Source organism: Myotis davidii, unplaced genomic scaffold, assembly GCF_000327345.1.
Source record: "Myotis davidii unplaced genomic scaffold, ASM32734v1 scaffold1395, whole genome shotgun sequence".
Classification (NCBI taxonomy): domain Eukaryota; kingdom Metazoa; phylum Chordata; class Mammalia; order Chiroptera; family Vespertilionidae; genus Myotis; species Myotis davidii.
The window spans coordinates 85,735-97,834 of record NW_006288604.1 but is presented as its reverse complement, the minus strand read 5'-3'; the positions used below and the strand labels follow the sequence as shown (position 1 = coordinate 97,834).

The 12,100-nt window shown below is 44.9% G+C and overlaps 1 protein-coding gene across 3 annotated transcripts in view; it reads left to right on the top strand.

The window, feature by feature from the left end:
- The window catches only part of SH3YL1 (SH3 and SYLF domain containing 1), a 23,130-nt gene extending 11,304 nt beyond the window's left edge, over nucleotides 1-11,826 (top strand). For 2 of the 3 annotated variants that reach the window (XM_006760369.2, XM_006760368.2), the window contains exons 5-10: nucleotides 1,618-1,730; nucleotides 2,575-2,703; nucleotides 5,057-5,225; nucleotides 5,838-5,916; nucleotides 6,964-7,020; nucleotides 10,982-11,826. In XM_006760369.2, coding sequence (XP_006760432.1) covers nucleotides 1,618-1,730; nucleotides 2,575-2,703; nucleotides 5,057-5,225; nucleotides 5,838-5,916; nucleotides 6,964-7,020; nucleotides 10,982-11,172 — 738 coding nt within the window. In that variant the 3' untranslated portion in view covers nucleotides 11,173-11,826. The remainder of the gene's footprint in view (nucleotides 1-1,617; nucleotides 1,731-2,574; nucleotides 2,704-5,056; nucleotides 5,226-5,837; nucleotides 5,917-6,963; nucleotides 7,021-10,981) is intronic. The other variant, XM_006760370.2, reaches the window with a different exon arrangement.
- The last annotated feature ends 274 nt before the right edge of the window (nucleotides 11,827-12,100 follow it).

The window sequence follows — 12,100 nt, the reverse complement described above, 5'->3', positions numbered from 1 at the left end:
CTCCACGCACCGCTGGGGCCTGCTCTGGGGTTTCTCTCAAATAGCATTTATTTAAAAAACAATGAGAGGCCCTGGCCGGGTAGCTCAGCTCGTTAGAGCGTCGCCCCAATACGCCAAGGTTGTGGGTTCTATGCTTGGTCACAGCACATATAAGAATCAACCAATGGCCCTAGCTGGTTTGGCTCAGTACATAGAGTGGCCGCCTGTGGACTGAAAGGTTACAGATTTGATTCCGGTCAAGGGCACCTGCCTGGGTTGCTGCTTGATCCCCCAGGTGGGGCCTGCAGGAGGCAGCCGATCCATAAAGAATCAATATTTTAAAAAAAGAATCAACAAATGAATGTATAGATGGGTGAAACAACAAATCAATGTTTCTCTCTCTGTGTGTCTTTCTCTCTCCCTTCCATTCTCTCTGAAAATCAATGGAAAAATAATCAATAATTTTTTTAAAAAGGATGATAGACTAAGTAATAATGACTTCAATAAATCTAATGTAGCAAAGACTACCCATGAGTGTCTTCATGATGATTCCTTGGAAACTGGATGTAGTCCCCAGTGCACGTTAAGAGACTTGAAAAACAAGTACAGTAACATGAAGTCCTCTCACCCAGTAAATGCAACAGAAAGATGTGAGGTAAACATGTTCGAAGACGATGTGCTGGGTTGTCTTCCCAAAGCAATTGGGTCCAGTGGTGGAGCTGCAGGAGCGAGGACTGAGCGGGCAGCACCGTCCAGTTCCCGCCGAGCGCCTTCCAGCACGTGCTCTCGGTCAGCTCACGCCCTCACTGTAACAGAGGTGAAGGCAGCCTTCCCTCGGGTTTACAGTAAATGAATCTGTAGGTGAAACTACTGGAATGCGTAAGCTGTGAGAGGAGGCGTTGGGAGGAGACGCGGTGTCTGTCCCCCGAGGGACGGGCCTGTCATTTTTTCCGTGCTCGCCTTGGGTGCCACCAGCTGCGAGTCTGGAAAACAAATGCGTTCCCCACGCTGACAGGCCTTGAGCATCCTCGTTCTAGGTTCGCTTAGACTTAGAGAGTGAGGTCATAGCGGCAGGCACTGGGAAACGTCACTGTGTTTCTTCCTGATGGTTCGAACCTCTGGGGCATAAAATGAAGTGTCTGCTGTGCAGTTCACAGGGACTGGGCGCCAGGCCTTGGCAGGGATGTCGGCGTGGACCTGTCCTGGGAACCAGGGCCTCTGGGCGGTGGCCTCCACCCCACTCCTGTCTGTGCTCTCAGCTTGGCTTCCCTGAGGGGTTAGTTGCCGGGGTACCTGTGATGTTCCCCTCCAACCCCTGTTTGATCTGTTCTGTCATCGCTGTTACAGTTCACTTAACCTCACAACACCCCTGTCACCACCTGCATTACCAGGTTGCTGGGGAGAGTAAGAGATAATGCATGAGCCCTCACAGTGTGTCAGGAGTTTGCCGTCATCGGTGGAAATGCCAGCTGCTTACATCCTCAGCTCAAGATGAAAAATATGACTGTCCTGTTCTTTCCCTGTCTACACTGAAATGCTTACTACAATACATATATTATATTTGCGTTTTAATCAGCTTATATTTTAAATAATAGTTAAACATAATTATTTTTACATAAATGGGTTTCTACATTTTAGGTGTCGGATTTGGTTATAATTTTGAATTATGGCCGAGCGGTAGAAGCTTTTGCAAAAGGTGGCAACCTAACCCTCGGAGGGAATTTGACTGTGGCAGTAGGGCCTTTGGGAAGGTGAGTTCTGTAAAATACATTGGAACAGCTGTGGGATAGAAAAGTGTTAAAAACTATATATTAACGTGTGTTAAGAGGAAACTTGAATTCACATGAAGCAAAGTTACGATCTCTGTATCTCACAGAAGGTTTGAGGTTGCTTACAAATAAGAAATTTACAGAACATAGCCAGTGTGATAAAATGAGAAAATTTGCACACACAAGAAACTCAACATTTCTGAAATTCCAGCCATTGTATTTTCTGGAACTGAACACAAATTTCACATTAAACTTTGGAGCCAAAGCAAGTTAAACTTTAACTGGTAAAGGGCGGTGGGGATCAGAAACAAAACGGCTCTCTTTCCAAACTGAATTATGAAAAATCGAAAAGGAAGTGTCTCACTTGAGTGTTGTTTGAAACACAGTGGATTTTCCTTCTCTGTTAGTGAAGTACTGTTGTGCTCACTGAGCAGCTGAGGAACTTTTTATACCCAGACTGTTTAAAGAAGCCACACGGTAAAATCATCGGAAAAGATGCCTAAGTTCCATGAAAACCCTCAGTGTAAAAAGAACCCAGTCCTTGGCACCTGGAGAGCATTCCCTGTTTGGGGAAAGGAAGGCAGGAAGAGGAAAGCTGTCCTTGTGTCCTCGGCACTGAACCCCCGGGCTGAGTCTGGGGCCCTGTCCTTCCCCTCGACCCCGCTTCCCTGCACCCCTGAAGCCCACACAGGCCGGCGACAGGAAGTGAGCGTGTAAAGGCCTGAAGAAAGACAGGCCAGCCTTGGGGTCAGAGGTCAGTGCTGCCCTCGCACCGTCTGTGGGTGCAGAGCCTCTCTCAGGTGTGAGCTAACCCTCTGTTTCGCAGGAATTTGGAGGGAAACGTCGCCCTGCGGAGCTCGGCCGCCGTCTTCACGTACTGCAGGTCCCGGGGGCTCTTTGCTGGCATCAGCTTGGAAGGCAGCTGCTTGATTGAAAGGAAGGAGACCAATCGGAAGTAAGTGCAAGGCGAGTAAGTGTCATTGATGTGAAGAAGGTGTCATGAGAAAAGAATGTTCGGTAAATGTATACAGCGCTAGTTCCTTTGTCTGTCCCTTTTTTAAATCAACAACATATGACTCCGAGTGGGTGTTTCTTCATTTAAAAATTCAATGTGATTTAGAATTAACTTATCAGTAGGCTTCCAGCTAAAAAAAAAAAAAAAAAAAAGAAAAAAAAATTCAATGTGAGACAATATGTACCTACTAGAGGCCCAGTGCATGATATTCGTGCACTTGGGGGGGCGGGCCTCAGCCCGGCCTGCGCTCTCTTGCAGTCCGGGACCCCTCGCTCCTTACAGCCGCCTGCAGTGGAGGCGGGAGAGGCTCCTGCCACTGCCACTACGCTTGCTCGCCAGCCATGAGTCCTGCTTCTGGCTGAGCAGCGTTCCTGCTGTGGGAGCGCACTGACCATCAGGGGGCAGCTCCTGTGTTAAGCGTCTGCCCCCTGGTGGTCAGTGCACATCATAGCGACCGATCATTCCGCCATTTGCATATTATACTTTTATTATATAGAATAGAAAGCTTAGAAAACACAAAAAATTAAAAGGGGGGAAACATTTTACCCCTTTAAAGATTATTCACCGTTTGTTTTGTTGCCTCCTAATATTTTTCTAAGCATATTTTTCTTTTGTTTTGCCATATGTGATAGTAGCATAAGTTCTTTTTAAAAATATATTTTTATTGATTTCAGAGAGAAAAGGGAAGGGAGTGAGAAATTGAAACATCAATGATGAGAGAGAATCATTGTTTGGCTGCCTCCTGCAGGCCTGCTACTGGGGATTGAGCCTGCAACCCGGACATGTGCCCTTTCTGGAATCGAATCTGGGACCCTTCAGTCCTCAGGCGATGCTCTATCCCAGCCGTGGGCAAACTACGGCCCGCGGGCCGGATCCGGCCCGTTCGGCTGTTCTGTCTGGCCCACGGAGCCGAAAGGGCGGAGGGTTCTCTTGCTCTCCTATCCACTCCTTCACCAGCAGCAGTGTTAACATGTATTAGTTCACACAAACACTCCATCCATGCTTTTGTTCCGGCCCTCCGGTCCAGTTTAAGAACCCATTGTGGCCCTCGAGTCAAAAAGTTTGCCCACCCCTGCCTATCCACTGAGCCAGGGCAAGATTCTATTGTAAATCCTATTTTTTCACTTAGCATTATAAGAATCATAAATGTAAGTTAATGGCTCCATAGTATTCTATGAGGTGGATGTGCCCTCGAGCATTTTTAGAGGCCTGGGGTAGTTATGACTGCAGGTCAGTCAGAATGTGTCTCCTTGTGAAAGTTTCCTGTTACCACATTCATTCTTCCATAAAAGACAGACCACTTTACACTTTTTAAAAAATGGATTTGGATGTACTTATAGACCAAGAGGAACTTTCACTCTAAACAGGCATCTGGCCAATTTTCCCCAAAGCAGCTCTTTAAAACCTCCTCTAAAATATGTCCCGTGCCCAGGAAAAGGTAAAGCGCCAAGACCCACAGAAGCACTGCTTCCAGAACCTGGCGGGGATTCCTCCCTGTGGGAGCCAATGGAGCTGACCAGGTGGTTCACAGCAGACAGACTGCCCCCCCGCTCCCCCCACCCCCGCTCCCAAAGAGAAACCCATGCAAAGTCAGTGCCAGTCCACTCACGATTCAGCAGCACTCGATCGCATTCCATGTAAACACCCAGGCCAGACAGCAGGGAGGATGAGGGGACGTGCAGGGTTATGGAGCTCTCCATCAGGAAGTTGAGGTGTTTTTACCTCCGGTTTTATAAATCTGAGAAATACAGGTCAAGGAAGCCTTTAGGGACTTCTGACTTTAGACCTTTGGAAGACTTTCCCACTCAAGTTCATCTAAATTCTGGGAAAACTAAAACACATATAATCAACTGCAGGCCTTCCAAACATGTAAGGCAGATCCTTGTATGATTTTGAAGCAAATACCCATTTAAAGAAATTGCGAAGGCATATATGTTTAAATAAAGCCTTAGGCTAGGATGATTGAGAAACATAAAAAATAAAAACCTGCAAAAATGTATCTGCTTGTAGGTGTATTTGCAAAAGTGTCGATATACTGTACCACATATGGTCACGTAGGTCTATATAGACAAGTGTCTGTGTGCATATGTGGTGTGCATTTTGTATTTTGTGCATATCAGAGTATTGAAGGCGGTGCCCCCAGAGGTGAGCATGGGGGTGCATTCGGGTTAACGTGGGTATGGCTTGTAGTTAGTTTGAAAAGTAGTGTATGAGTACACACACACACAGGACTTCCTCTAGAAAGGATCCGTGTCTATAAAATAAATGTTCTTGATTTGACATTTCTTTTTAGGTTTTATTGTCAAGATGTTCGAGCGTATGACATTTTATTTGGAGACATGCCGCGGCCTGCTCAAGCGGAGGACCTTTACGAAATCCTTGATGCGTTCACTGAGAAGTATGAGAGCGAAGGACAGCGGATCAACGCGAGGAGAGCCGCCCGGGAGCGGAGGAAGGCTCCGGTGCTGTTGGTTTACTTTCTCTGTAGCCACAGGACACCTCCCTACACAGAGTACTCTGTCCTTGAACCAGCTTCCTAATAACCTTGAACTCCCTCGTGACCTCATTTACCTAAGGTGCTTGTGAGAATGTCCTACAGCCTTCACATGCCACCTGCACAGGTTTCAAAGGGAAACACAGTCCTTTCCCACGCTGCGTTTCTCCAAAGGCAGGACTTTGTCTTTTCAGTTACCCACACGGAGGTGTGGAGGGGAGAGGGCTTGTGGGCCTTGGTTACCTAAGTCCACAACCGCTTTCGGTCGCTTAATCCGCCTTAAAGAATGAAAACTGACTCACAGAGTTAGAACTGTCACTGCCTCTCCCAGCCACCACTTACTGTGCCTGCAGGTTGTCAGAGGAACCTGGGCCAGGTGCGCTTCCTGTTACAGGGCACCCCGGGTATGTTGTGGTCCAGTTCAACTAAGTGCCCCAGAGCAGCACCTGTGAGCATGAGGGACTTCATTTGTCAGCGCATGGGGTAGGCTTTGCCACATGGACTCATTAGGAGAAAGGCCTTGTGTGCTCCTGGGTGAAATGGGATTTTTTATTACATGCATTTTTTTATTCCTCCCAAGGCTCACGAATTACCTCCAAAACCACTGTCAAGACCACAGCCGTCATCTCCACAGGGCCCGCTGAGCTCTGGCTCTCAGAGTAAGTATTTTTTTGCAATTCAAATACAATGAGAATTAAGCAGTTATTAAATATTATTGTTAAGAAATGGAGCCACATTGTTGAATTTTACAGTTGAATAAAAGAACCAGTGGGTATTAAAGAAAGAAAAGCAAATGCTCAAGCCTCTTCCACATGCCCAAGACACATTCTCGTGGCTGTGATTTGTCAGGGTCTCTATTCTCGTTCAGAAGAAGCGGTTTTAAAATGGGAACAAAATGAGCCTGTTTTTCTTATACATTCACAGATCCCTATTTCTGAATATTAATGTTATCCTCCATCTTGGGATCTCAGGGTTTCGGAAGGTGGTTTTAGAATAGACTGGATTATGCAGCATCATGTCCTGGCCTTTGCCCCTTTCCATCACTCTCCCTGATGACGGTCACTCTTAGAATTCTGCTTTGCACATGGAGAGGTCACCAGTAAACGCATGCCTTCAAGCAGGTGGTGCTCCATGTAATCTCCATTGTCGGGGAGGCTGTGCCGGGCTTTGGAGAACAAAGATGAGGCTCACTTGCGTCCTGCAAGCACTTTCAGGCTAGGAGATGCCCCCGTGGAAGTGCGACCGAGGCCCCTGGGAGGAAGTTGATGATGTCTGGGGAGTGCGTGCTGTTTAAAAATCATTTCCGGGGTTATGCAAGCAAGGATGTTCAAAAATCTCTGGCTTGGGAGTTACGAGCTTTTAGATTCAGGCGTTTTAGGATCACGTCTGTAAAAAGACATGTCTACTAGTCTGTTTGCCATGGGTGTGTCACTATGAGGCCTGCATTGTGGCTTATGTGCTCAGGTATCAGATGTGCCTTAAGGTATCATGCCATCTCCCTTAAGCCTGGTGTATGTTCTGGATTTTCTCAGGCATTCCTTGATTTAAAGCATGATAAAATAATGGCGTTTATATCAATTATTGTGATTTACAATATTTGCTTAGCAAGGGCAAAGTTTGGCATTCTTGAATACTTTATATACTATAAACTAGTTTTCTAAATGTTTCCTCCCATCTTTTTTTTTTTTCTTTTTTTTTTTTTGCAGGTGACAGAAACGAATATAAACTCTACCCTGAGCTTCCCAGCTATCCTGAGAGAGTCGGTAAATAAAAATACCCACATAAAGTGATTTATCTCCATCGATAGCCACAAACTGTCTAATTTCTCTGGCGGTTGTAAAACACCTCAGGGACAGTATTCGACACCCTTACTAGATGTACAGGAATCCACATGGTTGTGAGAAGCACTTCATTTAAAAAAATGTGATGCTCTTGTTCTCTTGCTTGCTTGACTTGGAGGTAATGAGGGTGACATGGAAGCCACACAGTTACCTGCTGAGAAGCACCTGTGCTCGGACTAGATGCTGCTGACACAGGGCCACGGCCTTGTCTGGACGCAGGGGCCAGGTCACTGCAGCGAATGTGCACAGACATTTCCTGTCCAAAAGCTGGGCTGTCCGTGGGCTGAGGTTCTCCTGCCTTTTGTCTGGGCAGATGTGTGGCCGCATCTGGGTTACATTACGCACTGAGACAGGGAGGGGACCGGCCTTGCTAATGGGAGCCTCAGGGCAGCTGCCAATCACTAACTCTGATATAACCTGTTTCCTGTTCAGTATAGCCCTGATTTGGGAGAGAAAAATGATCCCTATTTGAATTAAACTCGAATCTTAGGATGAAAATGGCCCATTGGTTCAGATCCTGTAGATCTCTGTTAGGCACAGGAATGTGACCCACCAGGCCCGCGTCCCTCAAGGCGCGTGTGAATGCCTACAGCTCGCAACCCAGGGTCCCGTGGTCTCCCTTCCCGGAAGGACGGACTGGCTGGACTCACTTATGTTTAAAGGAATTATTTTGTGGGCATTAAACTTTTCCTAATGGAAATTTCCCTACTGTTTACAGTGAAGAGGAACGTTAGGGCATTTCCTGCTTATTGCAGAAAAAGCTCACAGTAGGCCGTGGCATCGGTGGCCTGGCACAGCCTCACTCGGGAGTGGCCTCCTGTTTTCCCAGCACCTGACTGGGGGTTGGGTGGCGCCTGGCAGGCCTGTGTCTGTCTGTCTGTGACCCTTCCCCTCCCCCGCCCACCGCTCGCCATCAAACGGGGAAAGAGGAAGGCGGACATCAGCCTCCTCAACCCAGCAGGACTGCCTTGCTCTCTGCGGAGGCGCAAACCACCTGCCCTGCCCTCACCCACCTTCCCGTCACGGCTTCATTCTGGTCTCACCTGGAAACTGCGACTCAGAGGGAATTAGACAAAACCTGAGGGCGGGCAGGAATGGGGCCAGTTGTGCCATCCTCTCTCTAGTTCATACTATCTTTCTTCTTCGAATTGTTCATCATAAACTATGCTCCCAGGACCAGTAAAAACTAGTTCAGTTATTTGTGTGGTCTCAGTAATGCAGTGATGCAGAAAAATGCACCAATTCTTGGAAATTTGCCTAACAAACGTAAAATGCTTGGATGCATGTGCATTCAGCCTGTTGAACACAGTGTGATGCTTGTGTGATTGCTGAGGACTTGGGTATACTGTTGTCCAGAGTGCCAGGAACAGACTTCGGGATTCAAACTCACTGCCTTGGGCAGGTCACTCAACATGTAGCTGTCCCATTGGAGGTGCAGGGTGAGTGGATGCATGTCCGTGCCTGTCCTGTGCCCGACTCAGGAACAGTGACTGCTACCTGTTGTCTTTGTATGTATCTCTCCTGTGCACTTTGACCTCTGTGACCACAATGTGTGTGTGGGGGGCAGCTAAGATGGCCTGACGGTCACAGGCACTCTCTTCCCTGCCTCCTTCTGTTATACCAGGTGTCTTGGAACCAGAAGGAGGAGTTATTGGAGGGTTTTCCTTGTTTGAGGTTAATTGAGATCTAGCTTTATAGATGGAGGTGTAAATATCATTATTGATAAGACAGTAATTTTTAGATTGATTTTTATTTAACATTAACTTACATCCTTCTGATCTAATGACAATGGGGACTCGCTCTGTGTCCCACTCAGTGCAGTCATCACGGCTCCTTTCGTGCCGCATACAAATGACTTATTAATACAGGTCAGCAGTCGTTTAGCTGGTGTAGATTATATCCAGATATATCAGAAGTTTATTCTTTTTTGTGGCATTCTTTTAACCTATTCCTTCAAATGGATAGATAAGAAGTAAATATACCATCAAGTATAAAAATATGCAGAACTGTTTTATGATAGCAAAACAATATGAGTAATATCTCTAATATATCAGTGACTATGAAGGTGATTTCTTTAGGGGACTCAAAGGACAGCATGCACGTGCCTTATAAAAAGACCTGTAGTACCATCTTGTGTGTCTACAGATTCAGTGCTTCAGCTACAGTAGTTTAATTAAAGTGCTATTTTTATTTCTTTCTGATAGGCCAAGTTCAGTTTATTTTTTATTATATCATAGGATCTAAAAAGTAACTGATTTTAGAATTCACTCATATTTTCAGTATATCTGCACTTAGATGCAATCAGCAAGCATCTAATTGCATAATTCCTGCAGTTATATGAAACAGAAATACTGAATTCCAAGTTGCTGAGCACACAGTAGTCATCTGCTTATATTTAAATGATGCTATACAGTTTCTAATATTTAATGCTTTTTGCTCAATTTTTAAAAATATATTTTTATTGCTATCAGAGATGAAGGGAGAGCGAAAGAGAGATAGAAACATTAATGACGAGAGAATCATGGATCAGCTGCCTCCTGCACGCCCCCCACTGGAGATCAAGCCTGCAACCCCGGCATGACCCCTGACCGGGAATCGAACGCTGGTCTCCTGATTCACAGGTCTTTGCTCAACTACTGAGCCTTGCTAGCCAGGCAGCCTTTTGCTCTTGTTAGCCACTCAATTCTCAAAGTATTTTTCATGATATAATACGTTAAATTCTACACATTGTGTTGAAGTTTTTGTTAAACATACGCAGATATGCTTCTCGATGTGACTACTTAAATATCACCTCTGTTTTGAGAGAAAGGACCAATGAGGTGCAGGAATGAAAACATCCATGAAGCCCACCGGGAAAAGCTGCCGATAAAACTGCCACATGTACACACCTGAGCCAGAACCCTTGCATCCAGAGTCTCCACAGCCTGGGATAATGGAATCTTTCATGATACAACTTTTAGCCTAAGTACCGGCTTTTCTCTAACAGCTGTAACTCATAGAGCCATCATAGCTACCCTATTAAAATAAGAAAAACATAAACAATATTATCATATAGGCTATTCAAATTTCAAACAATTATAACCACAAATATTTGCTAAATGTTTTGCTAAGTATAGAATAATGTGCAGTTTGACCTGTGTGGACTTAGTGTTATTACCAAACATTTGCTCTTTGCAAAAAGGAAAATCATCCTATATAATATAAACCCAGCAACTGAATGGTGGAACTACCAGAATGACCGGTCGATCAGTCGTTATGATGCTCACTAACCACCAGAGGGCATACGCTCAATGCAGGAGCTGCCCCCTGGTGGTGAGTGTGGGAGCACCATTCAGCTGACTGGGATGAGTAGTGCTCCTACAGCCGCTGATCCCTGCAGGCCACACCCCCCACCAGTGCACAAATCCCATGCACCAGGCCTCTAGTCTATCTCTATATATAAAAGCCTGAGCGACGGTTAGACTGTTCAACTAGTAGCTGTGGCGTGCACTGACCACTGGGGGCAGACGCTCAAAGCACAGGCAGGGAAATATGGAACAGACTGATGAGTCTCAGAGGGAAGGAGGGAGGGCAGGAAGAGATTAACCAAAGATCTGATATGCAGACTAGAGACCTGGTGCACGGATTCGTGCACCGATGGGGTCCCTCAGCCTGGTCTGCGAGGATCGGGCCAAAACCGGCAGTCCGACATCCCCTGAGGGGTCTGTGCACTGGGCTTCTAGTAAGTATAATAATGATGACACTCACCCAGACCATCTCTGTGGGTTCCACAGGCCTTCAAGGCCTCGGAATACCCTCAGTCATTCATTTCTATCTCACCTACATATACTCCCAGTTTTTCCTAGAAAAACGTGAATCATTCAAATATTTTTTCTTGTTTTAGGCAATTCCAGCCAACCCACAGAAGTGACAGCACTTTATTCTTTTGAAGGACAACAGCCAGGGGATTTGAGTTTTAAAGCTGGAGACAGAATCACAGTGACGTCAAAAACGGATTCGAATTTTGATTGGTGGGAAGGAAGGCTTCGAGGTCAGACTGGCATTTTTCCAGCCAACTATGTTACCATGAATTAAGCTTTATACTATTTTCTTCTTGGAGAATTACAAAAAATAATTGTTTCCTCACTGGATATAGTTAAGCAATGTTGAGCATAAGTTTAAAAATTTGGCAAGAATAAGAAACAAAAGAAACCCAAATTGGAAAGGAAAAACATTTATCCTTTATGTAAAATAACGTATTTTTCCACCTATAAATAAATGATTAACATATATCTTTAAATGCTTTGTACTAATTTTATCGCATATACTATTTAATAATTAAGATCCTCAATTTATATGGTCGCAGTTCTTTTGTGTTTATTTTCGAACATCACTACATGTTTGATTTGGCAATGTCTATGGTAACGGTTTCTTTTCAGGCATAAATACACATATTTTTGCAAAGTGACTAGAAAAAAGAAATCACCTTACATAGGCAAGTGGTAGTAATACTTAGAGTTGTAGGTATTAACTAGAATGTGAATCCTTAAAATTTATCTTTATAGCTGTAAAAATTGTATATAGAAATTTATAGTAGAAACACTATTACAAAGTTCAGCCACTATGCATTAAAAATATATCTATTAATTTTTATCTTTATAAGGTTATGTTTGTTCATTTCCAGCAGTACTAAAAGCATACGTTGACGTGGTTTAGTTGTCCCTAAATAAATGATTTTCAAATGCTAAACTAAAGTCTTGATTTTTTTTTTCTTACTTTCTGTTTGTAAAGTAAGCATCGGTCCTGTGGTTGGTCTGCAGTTTAGCACCCACCTCCACGATTGGGCTGCCTGGCTTTTCTTTCAGCTTTATTAGCATTTAACTGACAGATAAAATTGTAAACTATGTAAAGAGGGCGACATGATAACTTGACACACACCTACATTGTGAAAGGACTCCCACTGAGTCAACACATCCACCATCTCACACATTTACCTTTGTTTAAAATATATATTTCAGATGCA